Source organism: Canis aureus, chromosome 11 (assembly GCF_053574225.1).
Source record: "Canis aureus isolate CA01 chromosome 11, VMU_Caureus_v.1.0, whole genome shotgun sequence".
Taxonomy (NCBI): domain Eukaryota; kingdom Metazoa; phylum Chordata; class Mammalia; order Carnivora; family Canidae; genus Canis; species Canis aureus.
The window spans coordinates 20,101,954-20,123,529 of record NC_135621.1 but is presented as its reverse complement, the minus strand read 5'-3'; the positions used below and the strand labels follow the sequence as shown (position 1 = coordinate 20,123,529).

The 21,576-nt window shown below is 61.4% G+C and overlaps 1 protein-coding gene across 8 annotated transcripts in view; it reads right to left on the bottom strand.

Annotated features, from left to right (window-relative positions):
- Positions 1-1,060: 1,060 nt before the first annotated feature.
- BRD1 (bromodomain containing 1) overlaps positions 1,061-21,576 on the bottom strand; it is a 36,197-nt gene continuing 15,681 nt past the window's right edge. For 2 of the 8 annotated variants that reach the window (XM_077914056.1, XM_077914057.1), the window contains exons 4-13: positions 18,386-18,517; positions 17,928-18,056; positions 17,156-17,468; positions 15,179-15,439; positions 10,353-10,850; positions 4,697-4,832; positions 4,234-4,361; positions 3,785-3,894; positions 3,376-3,530; positions 1,061-2,488 (exon numbers count right to left, since the gene is read on the bottom strand). In XM_077914056.1, the coding sequence (XP_077770182.1) occupies positions 2,305-2,488; positions 3,376-3,530; positions 3,785-3,894; positions 4,234-4,361; positions 4,697-4,832; positions 10,353-10,850; positions 15,179-15,439; positions 17,156-17,468; positions 17,928-18,056; positions 18,386-18,517 (2,046 nt within the window). In that variant the 3' untranslated portion in view covers positions 1,061-2,304. Of the gene's footprint in view, positions 2,489-3,375; positions 3,531-3,784; positions 3,895-4,233; positions 4,362-4,696; positions 4,833-8,048; positions 9,039-10,352; positions 10,851-15,178; positions 15,440-17,155; positions 17,469-17,927; positions 18,057-18,385; positions 18,518-21,576 lie in introns of those variants that run through there. The other 6 variants (XM_077914058.1, XM_077914060.1, XR_013388919.1 and 3 more) reach the window with 6 other exon arrangements.

Here is a 21,576-nt window from a genome sequence, read left to right as displayed (position 1 = left end):
CCCAGTGCCCTCCAGTGTCCACTGGGCAACCCGAAGACCACAGAACCCGACACCGGATTTACTGCAGGGGGAAGAGAGCGGGCGGCGGGCACGCAAGGCGGGGGGACCCGCACCTGCCCCAGGCTGCCAGCCTCCAGCCAGCCTGTGCTGGGCCCTCGATGCCCCCAGCTGTCCCCTCCCTGCGACCCCCTGTGCACCAAAGCTCCCGGAGGCTTGCGGGCCTGTCAGCAGCCCTGCCCGCATGGGGACTGCCTCCGGGACAAGGGGCACGGGTGTGGGGCGGGCGGAGCAGGGAGGCCCGGGGCTGCCGCCTGGACACTCCACCGTGACCCAGAGCCCACGGGCCCACGCAGGCACCCTGCCTTAAGCAGTCTGCACTTGGGCCCAGGAAATCCATTGAACTGGCAAAGCCCCTTCCTTGTGGATGCAAGTGCCCTCCAGCCCCGGGGAAGCCCCCACCCCGCGGCCCCCCTCACCTCTCGGAGTGAGGCCTGAGGTAGGAACAGGCAAGCCTTGGACTCCAGGAGGACGGAGGAGCGACTCCTGGACATGGCTTCATACGTCGTGGAACATCTCAAGAAAGGATAAAGGCCAAGCCACAGGCGACTGGGACCCTTGGGGGGTGCAGGGCCCGCGAGATGCGGGGTGTCCTGGGCCGTTGGGGAGGGGGCAGGCGAGGCTGATCCACCTCCCGGGCACAGGGCCCAGCGTGCTCCCGGGGTGCGGACAGTCGGTGCCCACGCCCACAGCCCAGGCAAGCACGGGCCCTTCCGGGAGGCAACCCACCAGGGGCCAGCGCCTCCTCATCGCCCGTCAGGCCCAGGGGCAGGGGCACGGCTGCTTGGGCAGGAACCAGCCGCCCTGCCCTGTCCCCGCAGCGTGAGCATGAGCGGCCTCCCCGTGGCCCCGCACCCCCCAGGGGACCCGCCTGTCGTGGCTCCTGGCTCCTCCGCCACCGCATCCTCGCCACCGCATCCTCGCCCGCGACGTCCCGGCCCGAGGGCTGGTGGGCCTGGGGGGCCACGGCACATACAAAGCGTCCGTCAGACACAGGACAAGCTATCAAAGGAAGACGTTTTATTTTCAAGTTTCTATGGAGATGTTACAAACAATGGAGACTGAAGGGGGAAAAAAAAACATTTAAAAATTTTAAAACTACCAGCTTAAAATAAAAATATGATTAGGTAAAATAATAAATAATGCCATCCCATGACAACTTTAAGATGAAGGCATGTCCCGTGCCTGGATGAGCCGGCGGGACAGGCTGCCGTGAGCCCGCCCAGCACCCGAGTGAGGGAGGAATGAAGTGGCCACACCGTCCAAATCTTGACTTTATTTTTTAATATAAAAACCGCATTTTTGGAAACCCACCCTACCTTTTCCCCTAACATAATGCTTTACCTCTTAAAAATAAAAATAAAGTACTAATTCTATATACATCACATGTACCATACAAAAATGTATCCAAAGTTTCTATTGCTACCAAAGTGTTCTAAATTAAAACAAGTTACAGAAAGCCCCCATTGTAAACAAAAGATTACAAGTTACAAAATCAAAGAACACACTGCCAGAGTCATTTACACAACAAGCAACACATCCTGCTCCCAAAGCAAGTTGGATCTTTATGTGCCCGTATAAAAATGCATATCAATATACTTCTGCAAATTTATTTTTCATTATAAAGCAAATGAATACACTTTCTACAATAAATAATCCGCTGGGAGGCACACCCGTGGAAGGCTAGGGCAGGCGGGCGGAGGCTGGAGGCAGACGGGGAGGACGGCGACACCCGGAGGAGGCGCCTGCCCCGGCCCTCACGGGGGGCGGCGGAGTGTTTTTTGGTGATTTGCAAGTGATGTACACAGCATAAATTTATTCTCCACCTCTTTCCACAAAGTACCATCAAAATAATGTCATTTTCTTTCTTAAAATACACATTTGTCATTGTAAATTTACATCCCGTCTTATTAAATAGTGGTACTCCGTGTAAAGAGTATGATTTACAAAATTATTAAACATTCAAAAGTCTTTAAAAAAAAGCTACAGATCAAAGAAAGTGACGCGGGCAGACCTTCCGGCACGGCCTGTGACGGACACAGATAGAGCCGGGGACACGCCCGCACCATTCACAGAGCGCCCAGACGGGGATGGTTTCACAGAGAACGTGGAAATAAAACCTGCCCTCCCGGGGGAGGAAGAAGGAAAGAACCAGGCCCGGAAATCAGAATAAGTTAAGTCTGGAACGATATACACGCATGTACAGCTTATCCCCACTACGGACAAGGCCACGGGGGGGCGGGCAGGTCAGTCGATATCACTGAGGTCGCTGCTGGGCTCCCCGTGCACGCGGCTCAGGTGGCTCATGGCGCGGTCGAAGGCGACTCTCACAGCTTTCCTGATGCTGGAGTTCCGCCCCTCCATCATCTTCAGTTTGTCTATGGTCTCGTCCATGCCGAGAGGCACCATTTTGGACTTGGGGAGCCATTGCCTTTGGAAAAGTGAAAAGACAGGAACCGTGAGCAATGCTCCCTGGAGGCGCTTCACGCAGCAGCCCGGCAGCTCCCAGGGGTGGACAGGCGGCGGACACGAGGTGCTCCAGGGAGGCCCGACGTGGGGCCTCAGGGACGGGGGGACATACAAGCCACCGCCACCTCCCCTCCACGACCCTGACCTGGGGCCGCCGCTTTCCAGCAGCAGCAGCGCTCGGACAGCCCAGTGAGCACAGACACGGGCTTACACGCCCATGCATGTGCACGTGCACATGGGACACAGCATGCACTGTCACGCGGTGAGCAGGCCAACCAGCCCTCGGACGGCACACGGGGGCCTGAGCCTCCACGGGGTGAGGAGGCGCTCACGGCCGCACAACCAGTCCAGCAGCACCTGCCAACGCTGGCGGTGCCCGCACCTCCTAGCCCAGCCCTGCACAGCGCCTCCGCACCACGGAGCCCCTGGTCGGTACAGGAGCTCTCCGGGCAGAGAAGAGCCAAGGGCACAGCTCCTCGCGCATGCAAACACCAACACGCACCTCCGGAGGGCTCGGGGACAGCCCACATCGTGGGCTCTGAGGCAGGGAGAGCCTCCGGGCAGAGCTCAGGGGTCTGGGAGCTGATGCCCGAGTGCCCCACCTGGACCCACAACAGGTAAGGAAGGAAGCAGCAAGGCCTGGAGAGCTGGCAGAGCGAGATCGGGCCAGGTGCTGGGCACTGGGCGGTCAGCCCGGTGCCCTCGGGCCTGGGCCACCCGCAGAAGTCCAGCAGGACACAGGAACGCAGCCCCGACGGCCAGGCCGCTCACATGCATCTCTGTGCACGCGGAGCCCCACATGCCATCAGGGCATCCCTGTCCCTGTGCAGCCCAGGAACCCGCACTCACCAGCTTCTCTTGTTGTCGAAGAACAGAACCAGGAACAGCTTCTCATCAGCCTTGGTCTGCATGTGCTCGCCTATCTTCAGCACGTCCAGCGGCGGGGCCGGGATGGTGACCCCGTTGTGGTGGCCAGGCACACGCGGCATCTTGGGGTCAATGATCTGTCAAGGGAGAACACGTGCGGGTCACGTGTGAGAGCCCCCCCCACCCCCCGCTACACCCTGGAGCACTGTCCTCCGGCCCCCACCTGAGGGGGCTTTCGAAGGAGCTTTCCCAACATCCTGACACCTGCGTGCATGTCCCTCAGCAGGTGCTCACGGGACACCTGGCCCCAGGCCCCAGGGTCACACGGCTCTGTGCCCTGATCCCCACGGGGCAGCCCCCAGGGCCCCACACCCGCCGCCCTGAGGCTCACCAGGGCCGGGTAGGAGGGATAGCCACTGCACTTGGCCCACACGACTTTCAGAGGCTCGAGCACGGAGGCCGCGGCATCGGTGGAAATCCACATGCTGTTCTGACCGACCTCTGCACAGGGAAGGAAGCACGAAAAGTTAGGAGAGTGGGGCACCGTGCAGCCTGAGGCCACCCCTGCAGGAGTCCCAGAGGGTCCCTCACGGTCCTCTAGAGGCCGGAACCCGGGGAGCCCACGCGAGGCTGCAAATCACAGAGGAAGCCACGAGGGGCAGCCTCCGCGGAGTCCGATGGCCAGGGAACCTTGGGAAGGGACCATCCACACAACAGACGACACATGCAGGACGAAGTGTCCCTGTGTGCGGGGAGCCACCCGACACCTTAGGGATGGAGGCCGGCCGCACCGGGGTCCCAGCGCACTGCCCTGCAGAGGAGGATGAGGCCCCAACTCACCCGCTGCGATCCTGGCCGCTTTGGCATAGTTCCCGTTCTCAATGCAGGAGATCAGCTCGCTGCGGTCCTCCAGCGTGTGCCTGCGCACCAGGGCGGGCTTGCCCCGGCCACACTTGGGTGCACTGAAGCTGCAGGACGGAAAGCATAACTCGGTCAGAAAGCACTCCGGGCCCTCGGCTCCGCCCGGTGACCAAAAACCAGGATGCGCAGGGGCCTGTTACAAAGGGGTCTCCACAGGGCAGATGGCGGGGCTGCACCAGTCACCCCCAAATCAGGACAGAACTTTGGCGGGAAAAAACAGTAACTGTAACCACATATCCAAAACCTGTTCATGTTTTACGAATGATTCTACTTCCCATTTTCAGGTAAACGTCACAAAGCACAGGACAGGGCCCCTGAAGAGCAGGACAGATCATCCCCGGTGGGGGCGGCGGGGACAGGCCAGCTCGCGGGGCGTGCCCACCTCGAGTCGCAGAGCGGGCTGCTGCTGGACGAGATGCTAGACTCCGAGGCGCAGCGTCGTCGGGGTGCAGCTCTCCTTCCAGGGGTGCCACCCAGCTCCTGCTCACTCCGTGCGCCCCCAAAGCCATTGGTGAGACCTGCGACACAGGCACACGGACCCCTCAGTCCCATGCTGCAGCAGAGCCGTCCCCATCCGAGGCCATGCCCGTGCCCTCACCCCCGCAGCACCCACGACGCGGGACATACGGCAGCGCTTCCCGAGGGACACGAGGGCACCAGCACCAGCAGCTCCTCCCCAGCACGGGGCTCAGCAAGGTGCCTCCCTTGGAATAGCAACTGCACCAGCTCCCCAAGGCAAAGCCGGGGGCACCCAGCTCCTCCCTCCCAGATCAAAGGGTCTGCGCACCCGAAGCCCCCGCCCTGGGGCCAAGCCATCAGGAGGAGACCCCTCGCCGGGAACAGGGCCGCACGTGGGAGCCTCCATGGGGCTGAGGTCGCAGGAAACGCACGCACCTCAGAAACACTCAAGATGCTTGAAACCAGAACACAGGCTCTGCAGCCCAGGCCCCGGCCCCGAACCACGGGCACGGCGCACACGGCCGGGGCAGCCAGAAGCCACCGGGGGTGGCAGCTCTCAGATTTTCAAGAACAAAACACAATTCATCTACAATCACGGCAACTCTCAGAGCCAGACTCGTCTCCCGAAGCCCGACATCCCTGACGCCACGACAGGACGGGCCACGCTGCCCCCTCTTGGTGCGATGCCCGCAGGGTCAGGCCCATTTTTCTTCCCAGAAAAAATCTCAATCCCGCGCTTAAAAAAATACTCAACCGGGTTCTTTACAAGTGTGTCTGGAGGAGCGGCCCAGACTACAGGGCTCCCTCACCCGCTTTAACACGTGTTTTCTCAGCGGCAGAGCCACATTACGCGAGCACGGGGAGGACGCTGGTGGCTACGACATGAATGCACACAGGGCGGGTGGCTGTGCTGCCCAGCCCGCAGAGTGAGACCACACGTTCTCAACTCTGTTCATGAGACGTCGGGCTCTGTTTCTGAGGGACTCGGCACCACTGGCTCTAAAGAGAAACTGGGTGTTTTCACTGTGGACGGAACCCCCGCGTCACAGCCACAGCTGTGGTGACGGCATCCGGACGTCTGTGGCTCCATCGCGTCCCGCAGCCGAGGGGTTGAGACCACCGGCCAGCAAGTCAGGACGGCAGCAGCACCCAGGGACCCCAAAGCCACCAGGTCCCAGGAGGCACCGAAGGCAGCAGAGACCCCAACTCAGAGACAGCCGTCCCCACCCAGCCCAAAGGACAGAAGGACAGAGGACCCAGGTCTGAGAAGGGGGCCACAGTCCCGCAGGCGCGCGTCCAGGACCCAGCAGTGAGGCCACCAGGCCACCGCCTGCGCCCTCAGGGGAAGCCCTAGGACATCATCCAACTGGCCCTGTGGCAACAGTCCAAGCCACAAGGTCGTGCCGCCACAAAGCCGCTCGGTGCGGGGCCTGCGTGGAGCCGGGCTGTGCCCCTGGATGGCCTCACGTGGGCACCTGCCCACCTCGACCTCCAGGCGCTGCGCCTTGCCCGGCAGCCAGGCTATGATGCTCGGAGAAGCAAGCACAGAGCATATGGCGCCCGTCCCGGACTGTCCCGGGAAGAGGGCACACAGCCCCGCCGCCTATGCACACACATCCAGGGAGGAAGTAAACGCAGCCCCCGCGGCCCCAAAACACACAGCCAGGCCGCCCACCGAAGCCCTGCTCTCCAAGTGATGCTAGGAGGAAGGACGAAAATGTGGGGTGCTGAGAAAGGAGCGAGCTCGTCTCCGTCGACCTCCCTGGGGACTTAGAAGACCCGCGCCCATCTATTACCCAGGAAATGTCACCCAACGCCCGTGGACTCACACGCACGACAGACCAGCCCACCAGCAGGAAACCGCCGGGCCCAGGGCTCCAGCCTGCACACCCACGGCCCCTCCGCGCCCTCCCCGGCACGCCCGCCGGCTGCTGCGGCCCACGGAGCCCACCCGCCCAGCCCGGGACACCTGCAAGGACCTGCTGGGACACCAGGTTTGGGGTCTGCACAGAGAGGGGCCCTGCGAGCCCCTCGCGAACGGCACGCGTCCATCAGGCACCTGAACTCCTAGCAAAAACCATGCACGCAAGAGCCCTCAGCAACTACTTCAGGGAGAAGACGTTTTGTCAACGCTGGAAGTTAGGTCTGCTCGCCGCAACACACAAAACACAAGATGGCCATGTGGAAAAGGCAGGTACCCTCCAGCGGGAGGCACCCAGGACTCTGGCCCCCATCTCTGCCTCCACAGGCGTGACACCCTGGGCAAACCTGGGCCTGGTGGGGAGGGTGTTCAAGGGGCCTCCCGGGAGGGCCGTTCAACAGTGGCCGAGGCAAAGCCCCCCAGAAGCTTCCTGAGCCGCTAGCTCCGCTGTGAACAGCTCACACCCACCAGCCAGCGGGATGCCCGGCGCTCCCCCGGGGTGCAGCTTCGGCCTGGCACCTGCAAGCGGCTGAGCAAGCACGGTGGGCCTGCTCCCCACCCCCCACAGGACACACGGGTGGACGCCAGTGCTCTGCCTGCCCCCGCCCAGGCTGCCAGCCAGCTCCCCAGGCTGACCATCGGCCACGTGACGTGGGACCAGCTTCAGAGGCTGCTGGGCACAGTGACTGCACTCAGCCTCAAGTGCTAGGGCCACCCGTTCTTTTTGTTTACATGTTTTTATTTGTCCTGTTGGCAATAAAATTGCATTTTGGGGGTGATTTTTCAACCTTTCCATAAAAACACAGTAAGCAGGATCCCAGGACCCTGCTGCTGTTGCCTAGGCCGGCTCCTCGAAGCGGCGGTGACGGGAAAGGCTGCCACGGAGGGGCCGCCTCCAGGCCCCCGGGTTTGATTCCTGCTCGTGCCGACATTCCACATGGTGACCAGAGACAGAGCTGCCCTCTGGGCACGGCAGGAAGTAAGGGAAGGAGAAGGGGAGAAAGGACACCAGCCAGAAACCCAGGAAAGAAAGAGGCAACAAGCGAGGGGAGGCAGAGGCATTCGCGCATCTTCCAGCTGCGCCCGCGCCCGACCCACAACCGCTGGTCCCTTCAGGCCAGTTCTGTGCCTGCTGAAGGCAGAATCGGAATCTCCGTCCACGTCGCTGGAGGCACCGCAGGCTCTAAGGCCGCCCTCGGCATCGTTCACACCTACCCACAGGGTCAGGGCGGGCGGAGGAGGCGTCCCTGCCAGCGGCAGCCAGCTCGGGGAGGGGCAGCGGGCAGCCGTCCAGCACCTGCGCCGATCCTCCGCGGGCTGGGGGGGGTGTGTTTGGAAGATGACTGAACGACGTTTGCAGCGTCCTCCACAAGAATTACGTGAACCCCAGGGATGCAGTGATCTTTCTGCGTTCCAAAGCCAGCGTTTAGCAGAGCTCCAGTCCAAGTCGAGCAAGAGAAAAGAGTTAGGATCCAAAGACCGAACCACCCAGCATGTTAGTAGTTACACTGAGAACCTGGAAAACAGCGAAAAAGCCATTTAGTCTGACTGGGGGGCCAGACTGGCCTCCAACCTGAGCCTGAGGATGGACACGGCCCCCTCTCAGTCCGTCTTTCTCGGTCTCTCACTCTGTCTCTGGGTCTCTTTGTGTCTGTTTCTCTCTCTCTCCATCTCTCAGTCTCTGTGTCTATCTCTGTCTCTCACTCTGTGTCTCTGCCTATCTCTTGGGTCTCTCTTTGTTACCTTGTCTGTCTCTCACAATCAGTCTCTGTTTATCTTTCAGTCTACATCTGTCTCTCTCTGTATCTCTCTGTCTCTCTCTGCATTTCTATCTCTGTCTTTCTCTATCTCTGTGTCTCTGTGTCTCTCACGCGCATGCAGCAGGCGTCGCAAGAGCAGAGGCCAGGAGCTGCTCGTGCCGGGAACAGCGAGCGTCGCGGAGGATGAAGCGAGAGGACAGAGCGGCTCGGGGCCCTGACCCCGGCCTGCCGCGACCCGCAGCTCAGAGCAGGGAGGCCCGGGACCGAGCGTCTCCACGTGAATGGGTACGTGGGAGCCTTGCAGCGGGCAGTGTGACCCAGGAAAACCCCTACAAGGCGGAGCACGCGGATGAATCTTTGGGAAAAGCGAAGGCTGAGAATAGTTCGAGTCCTCAGAGGCGAGCCCGCCCTCAGGCGAGCGATCCAGGGCGTGCGGAGAGCGCCGGGAGCCAGGCTGAGGTGGAGCCAGAGGGGGCGCCGGGCCCCCTGCCCGGGTGCTGAGCAGGTCCCGGCGCTACCAGGACTCCCGGGCCGCCCCGGGCGGCGTCGGGGCTCGTCATGCATCCACCGTATCTACTGCCACTCTGGAACAAGAAAGCAAACACCCCGTCAGTGCCGCCCCGGCTGCTCTCAGAAGCTCCTGCAGCCCTCGCGCCAGCGCCGGACACCTGCACGGCCTGCCTGCACACGCGGGACGCGGGGCACGCTCCTCCCCACGAGGGCCATGGTGCGCAACAGGCCCCTGAAAGCACCATCACCGGGCTGGGGGCAGCCTCCCTGGCGGTGGGAGCCCCGCCTAGACAGACGGCCACCAGGGCCCGCGGAGCACCCTCTGATGCGGCCAGGGCCTGCAGAGCCCTGAGGGCATCCAAGCGCCCACGGCCCGGGGCCAACGGCACGACGCGCTCCGGCTCACCTCCCCACGCGGGGACCGGACTCGGCGCACGCCCACAACACGCGCACAGACTGTCCTGAGCCCGCAGAGACGGCCGTGAGGGTAGCCTCGGGAGACCCGCAAGCACTGCCACGAGCTCCATCGACGGCCTACGAAACGCGCGTGCAGCTTCCCGCAACTCAGAGACGAGAAAAGGCTCTAACCCACCCACACATCCGCAAACAGAGCTGCTACGAGATCAACACGACGTATTGAGAGCTTCCCACATGAAAATACGACTCGTCAGAAGTCATCCAGGCAGCCAGAGGGACGAAGGTGGGCCGCGGCGCAGGGCACACAGGGTGGGGCAGCAGATGGGTTCCCCGGCTGGAGCACAGGTGCCCCGTGAGCCAACTCGCACGGCCCTCGGCACAGACGCCAGCACAGACACCGCCCCGGGCCTCCGCCGGCTGCCAGCACAAGGGACACACCCCTTCAGTCACACTGCCCAGGGGCGGCGTTGGGGGCACCACCACAGGCACAACCAGGGGGCCGAACCATCGTGCCACCTAGCGGGCACTTGCCTCCTCGGCTGTCACCCGGAGGCCAACAGGCCGCCTCCCGCAAGCCGCGGGGGGCGAGCGCCACGACACGTGAACGGGAGCCTCCAGCAAATGAACCGGGCACAAGGACAAAAGCCCGGCGGTGCGCTCAGCCACTCAGGAAGTCACCCCACTACACACGGCCACAGCCCCACAGGACGGCGAGGGGACGTCACAACGCCCTCTGATTACAGCCCAAAGTGGTGCCGCGGCCCCAGACAGACCCCTGTGTATGTCCTGGGACACACGGCGGGCGCGACACAACCCCACCGGGCCCCCGTCCCCCCGCGATGGCGCCACCTCCACAGGCAGGCCACCGCGGCCCCTGGACGGTCCACCGTGCACTGCAGCGGCGGGGGGCACTGCCCGGCGGCTCCACCAACACCCCTGGAAGAGAGAACGCGGCGCTCCGTGGCATTTACCTGTGTCCAGGCGCTTTCCCGGGGACCCCTCCTCCACCTCAGAGTCGCCGCAGGTGCTCCGCGACCTTTTTCTTGGCTGCAGAAGAGTCTCCAACCTCGGAAGGACTACAGACAAAAAGGTTTTGGTCCCTAGCTGAGGAGAAGTTGGCTGGGTTTCAGTGTTCTTGGCAGACTTTGGGGGGCTTACACTTTTCGATTTGCAGAAGAGAACAGAAGTGCGTCTGTTTACATCGCTTGCTGGCTCCGCCACCGCGGAGGCCGCCGCCGCCGGCGCATCGCCACTACTGGCGAGGGTGGGCTCTGGAGGGTGTCCGATTACCAGTGCGCTCTGAGTGCAAGTGCTATGTGATTCATTATCAAATGTGACTCTTTTGAATAGTTTACTCTGCTCTGGGTTGAGTTCTACTGGTTTGAGGGTTGGTGGTTCTGAATTAGTCTCCGAGTTTGAAGGAAGAGGTAATGCATCTGATGGTTCAAGTTTAGGGGGAGATTTATCTCCTGAAAAAATTATAAATAAAGTGATTTTTGAAAACTGATAATTATAAAATCTATTATAAAACTTACTATAAATGTGAAGTCCACCAAAACACTAATTCAATTAAGGAAACAAAGCATCACACATACTGTCTGCAAGCAGTGAGAGGCCGCAGCGGGCCGTCAGGCTACACTGTGTGCGCTGCCCTAACACCGAAGACGGGGTGGCCTGGTGCCCGGGCTCCAGGTGTGCACGTGTATCACGTTACCCTGCCAACGGCTGTTGAGGATTCCCTCCACATACGCCAAAACTAGCACATCATTCGACTTTAGGAGCATCTCTACAGTCGACACTTCACTTACCTTGAGTAAGAGACACGTCTCACATAACCAGGAGGCTAACGGGCACCCCACGCGCTCCTGACCTGGGCCATGTGGTCAGCAAGCAGGGGACACGAGCACGTAAATCACTCCTCTGACCAGGCTGTGCCCGCCTGAGGCGCGACCCTCACGGGACCAGGAAAACCTCCCTTCCAGGCCCCAGACCGGCTACCCTCCACGCCACGCTCTGAACGCCCATAAAGTACGTTCTTTTTCCTAAATCTGACTTTAAAAATAAAAACAGTCTTTGGAAAACTACCTTTGCCTCGTAATTTAAAAAGCTTCTTAAAACCATTCATATCAAAACAAGAAGTCTGAAGAGCCACGAGCAGGGCTTTACCCCAGGGCCGGGGAGGAGGCCGGCCCCCAGGCACCAAGCGGGCAGCGGCGCAGCCCCCGGACAGGCCTCTGCTTGGGCTGCGACACGCGGGAGATCAAGCCAGGACGAGCGGTTTACGTGATCCGAGAGGGTACCCGTCCTCTCTACGCACACTTCTCATTAAAGCTGCAAATTGCCCCAAAAGCAGGCAGTACCGTAACTCCGGTTGTTCTGAAAGCGGAAAGCTACAGCTGCTGTGCCCCCTCCCGTCTCAGAACCACGTCCTGAGGAACCTGCCCGAGGGGCCCTGCTCGGACTCAGCAGGTCACAGCAGGACCCGAGCCCCTCTGTGCACCCCCCCAGCGGGTCCCCGGGCATCCGAGCTGCGGACACAGTGGCCAACGCCAGGCGGGGCTCTGCATGCTCGGGCCCCGTGTCCTCCCAGGCAGCACCTGCGGCCAGCACGGAGGAATCACCGCGGGCCCTCCCCCAGCGAGCGCCCCGGCTCACCTCTGGCCTCTCTCCTGGGCCTCACGCCAGGCTCCCACCCTGACCCCGCACCAGCGGTCCTGCCCCCACCTCTGCCCTGGCCAGGTGGGCGTCACCAACACGGGGGTGGCCACGAGGGCCAGCAGGGCGCAAGGGAGCCCTCCGTCCCCACGCACCCGCCCGCGCCTCACCAGACACAAAGGCAAAGATGTGCCTGCAGGGGCCTCCTCTCCCTGCGCCTACCCTGCACTGCTGCGTTCGGCCCAGACAGCTCACGGGAGTACTGGGGAGGTGCGCGGGGCCCGGCCCGGGCTGCTCGGGTCAGCAGGCACGAAGCACCGCCGCCAGCTGGGCACCACGTGGGCTGCCAACCCTGGGCCTGGCGAGCCCCACGGCTGCACCTCTGCGCCCGGCCGCACCCTGGGCCGACCCCACACCACAAGCTAACGCACAAACACAAACACTCGCTGCCACTAACAATGACGGCATCGAGCCGCACGCGAGCCATGCTCGACTCCCTTCTGGAATAAGCCCTGTTCACGTAAATACCAACGTCCCAAATTCCACTTCTTCCTTCATAAGAACAAAGCAGTTCCCACCAGGAGCCTGTTTCACACTAGCTGCTCTGGAAATTCTAAAGATGCACTTGTGGCTGCAGAGAGGCCGCTCGCCAGCTACCCGACGAGACTCATACACCCCAGAGCGCGGGAGCTCGGAGGCTCCGGCGTGGGGCCCTGGCCTCCCGTGACCCTGACCACAGGCTGTCTCACCACCACCCGGCCTCAGGCTTCCTCACCTCATCCTCGAGAGAGAGCGACAGACGCACGTGCTCCCCAAGAGCCCTCTTATAAACATGACCGGTCCTTGCACGCTCCCACGTGCCATGCGGGGGAAGCAGGACCCCGCAAGCCGCAAACCCGCTCCTGTGCGGACTCGGATACAAATCACAATAGGCCTGAGGGAGCCTGAGAGAGCCTGAGGGAGCCTTCGGGAAGAGAAAGGCACAATCTTGAAACACGAGGACAGAGCCCAAAGCACAGCTGGAGTCCCAGAGAGGACATGAAAGCCCTGGGCTCGCAGTCCTCCCAAAGCCACCTGTCTTCGCTACCCTGCGCCCATCAGGCACCCGGGACCACGCTCTGGGAAGAGGCGGAGACCGAAGCGCCCGCGCTAGAACACCTGCAGCGCTGACACAGAGCTGAGGAGGAGCGCAGGACCCCCCTGAGGAGGGCACCTCAGCAGGCCCAACCCCATCAGAACCCCCAAGGTGACAACGCAGACGGGTGCCCAGGTGACAGGATCACCTCGCAGCCCCACGCCCTCATCTTTCAGAGTACTCTCAGTGCTCGTCCCGTGACCAGGATCATGAGATCCCCTTTCTACGCCAGCTCCCAGAGCGTCTGCTCCTGGCTGTCCCCTCCAGCCTTGCAGGAGAACACCCCACCCCACGTGGAGGTCCCGCTGCTGTCCGCGGCCTCCCCGAAGCCTGCCTTCTCCCCGCCTGCACAGCCAGGGCGCTGTTCTCTCCACGAGGACTCCAGCCCGTCTTTGTCACATGTCCCTGCACTCTTCCTTCAAGAAGACCCCAGCGCCACAGGGCAGCACATGTGGGCTGGGGGGCGGGGGGTGCCCGCCTGCTGGGGGGATCTGAGCTGTGCAGCAAGACGGCTGGGTCGATGGGGAAGATGCGGCCTCCAGACACGCCCCATCACGCCCCTCATGACCCGGAATGACCGGTTCACAAGCTTTGACCACTCTCTTTTCAGGGCAAGTAACAGTGTTTTCCTACGAAGACAGATTAGCTCAGCCAGAGCAACAGCTCAGGCCGCAGGAGCGACCTGGATGGGACGAAGGTGGGCACCCCACTCCAGGGATAACGGCCGGGGCCACCAGCATCCAGGCCTACAGGAGAGCTGCTCTTCGGGACAGAACTGCCCCGGGGCGCCCATGTGGCTCAGTCAGACAAGCGTCCGACTCTCGTTGGGCTCAGGTCATGACTGCAGGGTCCTGAGATGGAGCACCAGGCCGGGCTCCACGATGGGCGTGAAACCTGCCTGAAGTTGTCTCCTGGCTCCTGGCTGCAGAAGGCAGCCTCCCCTCTGCTCCATGGACACACTGTAGCTCCTATCCCCCAAGAGGGAGCTTCTGGAGTCTGCATCCCACACCAGGGGGCCTAGACAAAGGCACAGTGAACTGAAACCAGGCAGGCAGAGAATGAGGGCAAGCTGCCTGCACAAGAGGTCACCTCCCAGGAGAAACAGAGGCTCGAGGGCTGCAGCTCATCCCCACCAGCCGCCTCATGCAACAGGGTCGGCAGGAACAGTGAATCAGGAGGACCGCTCGGGTGTACAGGGCCCGTGGAGTGTCCACACCAGGACACCGCAGGGCCGCCCGCTGCTGCAGGTGCCCCCAGTACAGTCCAGACTGCAAGCCAAAGTGCCCGCGGCGTGGCCCTGGGGAGCCCGACTATACCTTCTTCTCTCCTGTAAAACTAAAATGTGTAGACTCTCTGCTAAAAGTAAGAGATCGGAAGAGGGGGCAGCATCTTCTACGAGGTTCCACATGCTCCAACAATGGGGCTGCCGTTCTCCCCTGACAGTCCCTGTCCTGAGCACAAAGCCCGCCACCTGCAGCCACCTGAGGCCAGCACCAGCACGGCACTTCCCTGGGGTTCCCACTGGGCGGGTGGGTTTCTCCTCGTTTACGTCCTACACACAGAGACACGGCTGATGACCAGCTCTCCTCCCAGACACATGTCCCAGGGAAGATCGGCAGCTCCCATCCTGTGCTGTGACGTGTCGGGAGGCCCACGAAGCAGCTCCAGGTCTGACCCCTGCTCCCTGGTGATAGCATGTGCGTCACCTTCCACCCTATCAGAGGAGTGTTCCAGCAACAGTGGCATCACGGCCCTTTCAACAGCAGGTGTGACCAACAGAACCATCCCTCTTGTCACAGAAGCCACCTCTACTCTTCACTCTAGACAATGTACAAGGTCTATGCTACCCTTTTTAAATAGTGTTTCATTAACTAGTTTAAGGAAAAAAAGCCTTATTCTGCATCTTAAACCTTGTGCCTGTTTAAGCGGCGCCAACCGTACCAGGAAACAGAAGCCCGGTGGGGGCTCCCGGGGGTCAGTGAGGACAGACATTGAGCATGTGCTTACCTTCCTCCCCCGTCTCCTGCCCCAGCTGAGCACCTTCCTCTTCAAAGCTTCCAATACCTGATTCCGCGGGCGGGGGCTGGCTGTGCTGCTGGCTCAGTTTGTTTCGAAGGACAGCAATCTCCTTTTTCAGGAGCTTGGCCCGCTTGCTCCGAGACCCGCTGGACTTCATGGCACACGTGAGGTCCAGTTTGTCCAGCAGCTCTCTCAGCTGCTCCTCCAGGACCATGTGGGCCCTGTTGGCCGGGTTCAGCAACCTGTCCACTGAAGCCAAAGGATACTTCGTCAGTCATCAACCATGGCGGTGCCCCCCCGTGGTGCCCCTGAAACCACCTGACTGGCATGGGCCCCGCCCGCGGGAGCCCCAAATGCCCCTCCAACGCTCACGCCACACCCACGACCGGCTGCAGCCACAGGGACACGAGCTTTCACCCCTGGGCATCCAGACGCTCCTAGAGGAAAGCTTCTAGGTCCACGGCTGGCCGGCCAGGCGCACGGGGACACAGCACACTGAGGGAGGGCTAGCGCCTCTCCTGGTGCACGCCCAAACCAAGCCCTCCAGTGAAGACCAGAAGCCGGGTCAGAAGAAGGCCCAAGAGGACGACCCCACCCACTTCCCCGACCTGTGCAGACAGGGGCCGGGGCCAACCCACGTCCGCGCTGGCCTCTAGACCCAGACCGCCACCTGGCTCTACAGCGACAGGCCACACAACACACAGGTCACTCTCAACTTCAGGCGTATTTATTACAAAAATCCCTAGCAACTTTAATTTCAGCAAAACAAGATAATAAAACACAAATTACCTGAATTTAGTGAAAGGTGACTAAGAAAAAAACCAGTCTTTAGAGCTAAAATAAAGCTAGGAGTGAAAGTGGAAGGAAGGTGGGAAGAGACAGAGACCACAACACAACTGCCAGCAGCAAGGGGCACCTTCCTCCAGAAAAGCGTTTACTGAAAGCACGTGTGCTTCTTAAAAAGTAACGAGACATTAGCATCGAGAAATAAATAAGAGCGTCCAAATCTAACAGCTTGGCTTGTATCCATACGGTCTCTGACAAAATTCTACAGTAACAGCCTCAAAAACGTTCATATAACGGATATGCTATTTGAGGCCTCAAAGAAAATGGCCTCACACCATTTCGCGTCTATACATTTAAGCAGACGAGGGACAGCCCTGTGTGCGCCCCCCACCTCGAGGCAGCCCCTGGGTCTCCACGCACCCACGCAGACCCAAGGGAGAGGGAGGGAGCAGCACCCAGCGCCGCGACACGCACCCCACCAGCTCCACCACCTCCCCGCACAAATGTGGGAGAAATAAATGAAGACCTCCCATCCTTGAGTTTATCCCTGGTGAGAACATGGGTGCAGGACTTTACTGGGAAACCCCACGGAGACCTACATGCCCTCTCCTCCAAGACCCGACACTCCAGAGCCCACCAGGCACGGCGGCCAGGGCAAGGCACAGGGAAGGCAACCCATCTCCAGGGCTGGGACAAGTGAACAGACCGCCGCACCCCGTCTCAGAGGCACACGTCCACAAGGCTTCCTCGGAGTGGATCCAGGTCCACCCAGGGCGCAGCCCCCAACTCAACGTTGATGGGGTCTGTACCCGCCCCCATGCAGGCTGTCCCCTACAGACGGGGCTGCTGGCCACTGTGTCCCTAATGTTTCAGGGGAAACACACCTGTGTCCACAGAAACGTACGAGGGGTGTCAAACACACATGGTGTGGCAAAGAAAAGTTAAAAGCCAACCACACTCAGTAATTCTCGTGGAGACCATGTGCTATAAGCACAATACGTTAGGAGCACTGAGTCAAAGATCCGCCTTTGAAGTCAATTCCTTCCCTTTCATCATGAACTACTGGGAAACATACGGTCACATATGCGGCTCGTGCTCTAGTCCCACTGGGCCGTGCGGACGCGGTGTGCGGGCAAGCGCGTGCCCCCGCCTGTGCCCGTGCTCGGGGCTGGTGCTTACCGTCGTCCCAGGAGAAAGGCCGCCGGGGGGCCGCCGCAGGCCGCTCAGGCAGGTGCATCCCCGAGGCCTCCTCGAAGCCGATGCTGTCCGCCTGGCGCCTGGCCTGCCTCAGAACGACACCGCCCTGATCGCGCAGCCTCACGGCGGCTCTATAAAACACCGTGTCCTTGGCGTTGTACTTCATGCAGTTATCTACAATGAGATTAAAATCCTCCTCAAACTCAGTGAGGTGTCTATACCCTTGAGCTTCTAACCGTTTCCTCATTGTGGCAAAGTCCATGGGATGTTTAATGTGATCCAAATAATCTGGTACCTAATTTCGGGGAGGAAAAATAAGCATTTACAAACAAAGAAGGAGTCTTATCCAAGCTCTATAACCCACTAACACACCCACTACTCTACACGGGAGACACGCACACGCACAGCACCGGTGCCTCTTTCACAGCGTCAGTGCGGCGCGCAGACGCGCCCCACGGAAACCCAATGTTCGGCCAGGGGCCCGTCCAACTCAAACTCCTCAAACTGAACACACAGCAACCGGTGCGCCTTATCTGGGCAGAGAGCCGCCGTGCACGGACAGGATCTCTCTGAGGGGGGACTCCCACCTCTTGTTCCCGCCACTTTACAGGGAAACCTATTGCTTTTATCACTTAAAAGGGAACGTGCTAAAATGAAACGCTAGGAGACTCCTAAGCGCACACCCTGCACCTAGTAGTGAACGGTTACTCCCTAGGCCGCCGGGGAGCCCCGTGCCGAGCGGGTGAACACTCACCTCCTTCAGGCTCACCGGCTGCGCAAAGATCCGAGCCGGGTCCTTCTCCTGCAGCTGGTCCAGGACGGAGCGCAGCAGCACCGTGAGCGGGGTCAGCCGCAGCTCCAAGGCCATCTGCTCCACCTTCACCTGCCAAATGCGGCACTCGGTTGGAACGCTCACCACGGCCCTCTGGGGATGGCGACCCCCCCCAAGCGCCCACTGCCCTGGCCCACGCCGACTCAGCTGCCCCGCCCCGCCCCCCAAGGGCCGGCCACGCTGCCCCCACAGCCACACTAAGCCTCCTCCAGACAGAGGTCAACGTCCCCCCTCGTCCTGCTGCTGCCCGAGGACGAGGGCAGGAGGCTCTGGGAGGAGGCAGGGCGAAGGCCTGCAGGTGCAGCCGGCCCTAGGCACCCTGGGAGCCCACGCGGGGCTGCAGACTGCGCAGGGGAGGCTCGAGGGGCGCCCAGCCTCACCTGCTCCCGCTTGAGCTTCTCTCGCTTGCGCAGGAGCTCGATGAGCAGACGCGCGCGCTCCAGGTCATGCCGCAGCCGCTGCCAATACTTCAGCTTCTCTTTGGCAGCTTGAATCTCCTCATCGTTTTCTCTCTGGGAAAATCAATCACAAGTCAGCCAGAACCCCTCAGAGGGGACCCCAGGGCCCGGGAACTCGGGGCCGCCGCAGAAGCCCTGTGCCCGCACGAGCCAGCCAGGACACCAAGCAGCAGGCCCTAGGGGGCCCAGGGCCGACGTCGCGGGCCCGGACTCGCCCCACAGAGCACCCCGGGGGTGGCCACACGCCCGGTACGCTCCAGACCCAGAAGCTGGGAGGACCGACGCCACACACGAGCACAGAGCCAGTGGAGCCAAGGTGAGCGGGGCGGCTGTCGCAGGCCACGGCCTCCCACCCGCTAGACACGGGGAGAGACAGAGCGGCCCGGGGAGCAAACAGCAGCGGGAGCCCACTGCAGGGGAGCCGGTGCTGTCCGGCCCCAGCAGCCGTGAAGCCCCCTGGCTCGGGGTCACCACTTGAGCACCTCCTCCTTCCCTGGCAAAATACACATGCCCCCGAACCCAACACAGCCCGCGACCCACCCATTTCCACTCCAGGATTTTCAGAAATAAGTACACCATCCCCAGAGAGCAAAGAGCTGGAGGGCACCCCTGACCGCGGGCAGGGGACAACCGTCGTGGCCACGATGGGGAAGCCAGGGAGCGGCAGGACACAGCAGCCCAGGACAGCCCCACACGACGGCCAGAGAGACCTTCCCAGCTCAGAGTGGCACCTGAACCCCAGGAAATCCCACCCCAAGGCTCTGTGCGCTCCCGTCCACGCGTCCCGCCCCGCCCCAGGCCCAGGCCATCTAGGCAGCACCTCAAAGGCCGCGTGCCGGGAGCCGAAGGCACCCCTCCACCCAACCACAGCTCCTGGGGCAGACCCAGGGCAGACGGCGGAGGAAGCAGCAGTCGGGGTGCTCCTCCACCTGCCCTGGAACCCCAGCTCCGCTGAGACACACCCACCTGTCCCCGGGCAGGCTTCCCACAGGTGCCTGGGGCCTCCTGACCACAGCGGCCCAGGACGCCTTCTGCAACCGCATGCACACGTGACCTGGACCCAGGTGGCGTCCCCACCACAGGGGCTTTACCTCGACACCCCTGTGGCCTTGGGCAGGTCGCTCACTGTCAGATTCCATTCCACACTCATCAGACCCCTTCTCTCTGGACCACCGCCCCGCAGGCTTCCAGCCCACCCCATCACACAGAGCTTGAACGGCCCACACACCAGGCAGGGCCCCTCCCCGGGCACCCCCACTCCGTCTCAATGCTGAGCACCTAGCAGGGGACAACACGGCTCTCGCTCCAGGGGCTCTCGCTCCAGGGTCTGCGGGCAGAGTCAGTGATGAGGCTACAAGACCCTCCTCGCTATCAAGCGGATGGGAAGGCTGGGCCAGCGCTCCGGCTCCGCGAGACGCCAATCACACAGCTCCTTTTAACGTTATTTAAAAGTCTTGGGCATTAAGTAGGAGTTGACAGCGATATCAGCTGCATAGACGCGACCAGGAAATACATTAAAAAGTAGTTTAAAAAAAACGATTTCCCCAAAAGCATCTGAAAATCACCTTGTCCATTACTCTGAATAAACTCTCTGAAAACATCAAGCAAAAGGACGTTGAGCCAGGCAAACCCACGAGGCAGAAGCTGTGCTTGCCCTGCATTTGCTGCCCTGGCTGGAGGCCGCACACGGCCGCGGGGTCGCTCTCCCCACACACGACGCCTGCAGTATGGGACCCGACCCCGGGCACGGGCTCAGCACTCCACCTACGCAGAAGGGCCTGAGCGTCCAGACTCCACTGTCAGGTCAGCTTTATCTCCCACCTAAAAATCTACCTGAGAAGACTCCACGAAACAGAAGGAAAGCAAAGTGATTTCTGGTGCCGAGAAGCTATCAGGAAAGAGAATTGTAAAGACCAAGTTTATCATCTCCCCCCTGACAGATGGAGGGGACAGGGCAGGCCAGCCCCAAGAGGTGAGGACCGCAGCACATCCCCCCGAGTCCCTGGGCACCACCAAGCACTTAAGACCCCAAGAGGCAGTGGTCCCTGCCCCTATAGCAGGACGCTTAGAGGGACCCAGCTCCTGTGAACCTCAGCCGCCAGGGCGATGGCCAGGGCGATGGCCAGAGGCTCCACCCCCAGCACAGCAGGGTGACCGCTTGGTCCTAAAGCCACCAGAGGGAAGCACCACAGTGAACGGGCGGACGTGCTGGCTCTGCCCCTTGCCGAACAAGACAGGAGCTTTGCCGTCAACCACCCCCCACCCCAACCAGGGTCCGCGGACGGCAGAGGACGAGCTCCGCAGAAGGGCTGTGAAGGCCCCAGCAAGGTGCCCACAGGGACCCTGCGCTCGGGCCGGACCAGAAGAGCTCAGCTTAGGTCTTCCAACTCCTCGAAGACCACTGTGCACAGCAGCATCCAGGACCGCCAACCTGAGGCACCTCGTCTGCCCGGACGCAAGGGACCTCACCCCCGGGCCAGCTGGTCCTGTCTGTCTGTCTCCCCATCAGAGGGTCGGCCATGGAAGGAAGGAATGGCTGCCCCCGACCTCTCCCACAGCCCACCCCAGAGTGGGCCCCCAGAAACGCAGACAGATGAGTCCAAGTAAACCTCACATCAAGTATGTCCGATTTTCAGACACACGTGAGCCTCACACCGAGCCTTGAATGTTCCACGTGGAACGTTGGTGTACTGGACCATGGGGTGGACTTCACGGGGTGAAGTGGGAAAGGCAGTGTGGACGCTCACGCTGGGAGGGTGGCGGACGCAGGGCGCCCATGCGGGCCTCGTGGGGAGCTCCCGAGCACCACGTCACCACGTCCCCGCAGGAACGCACCCTGCGGGTCAGCGCAAGTGCTCTCCAGGACACCGGCATCTAAGTTGCACCAGCTCAAATCTACGCCACTCCTTCGCCCAGGACAACACCCCCACACCTCACTTTCCTGTCCCTATGCATTTATTTCGTAGGCAGCAGCCCGGCTGGTCGCTCCCACCGGCCCACCTGTCCCAACAGGGAGGAGGGACAAACGGGCTGCAGATCACCGAGGCAGACATTGCTAACAAAGACCCCCGGGTGACGTGGTCTAGCGCGGATTCTGAGGCCCCAGGCCCGTG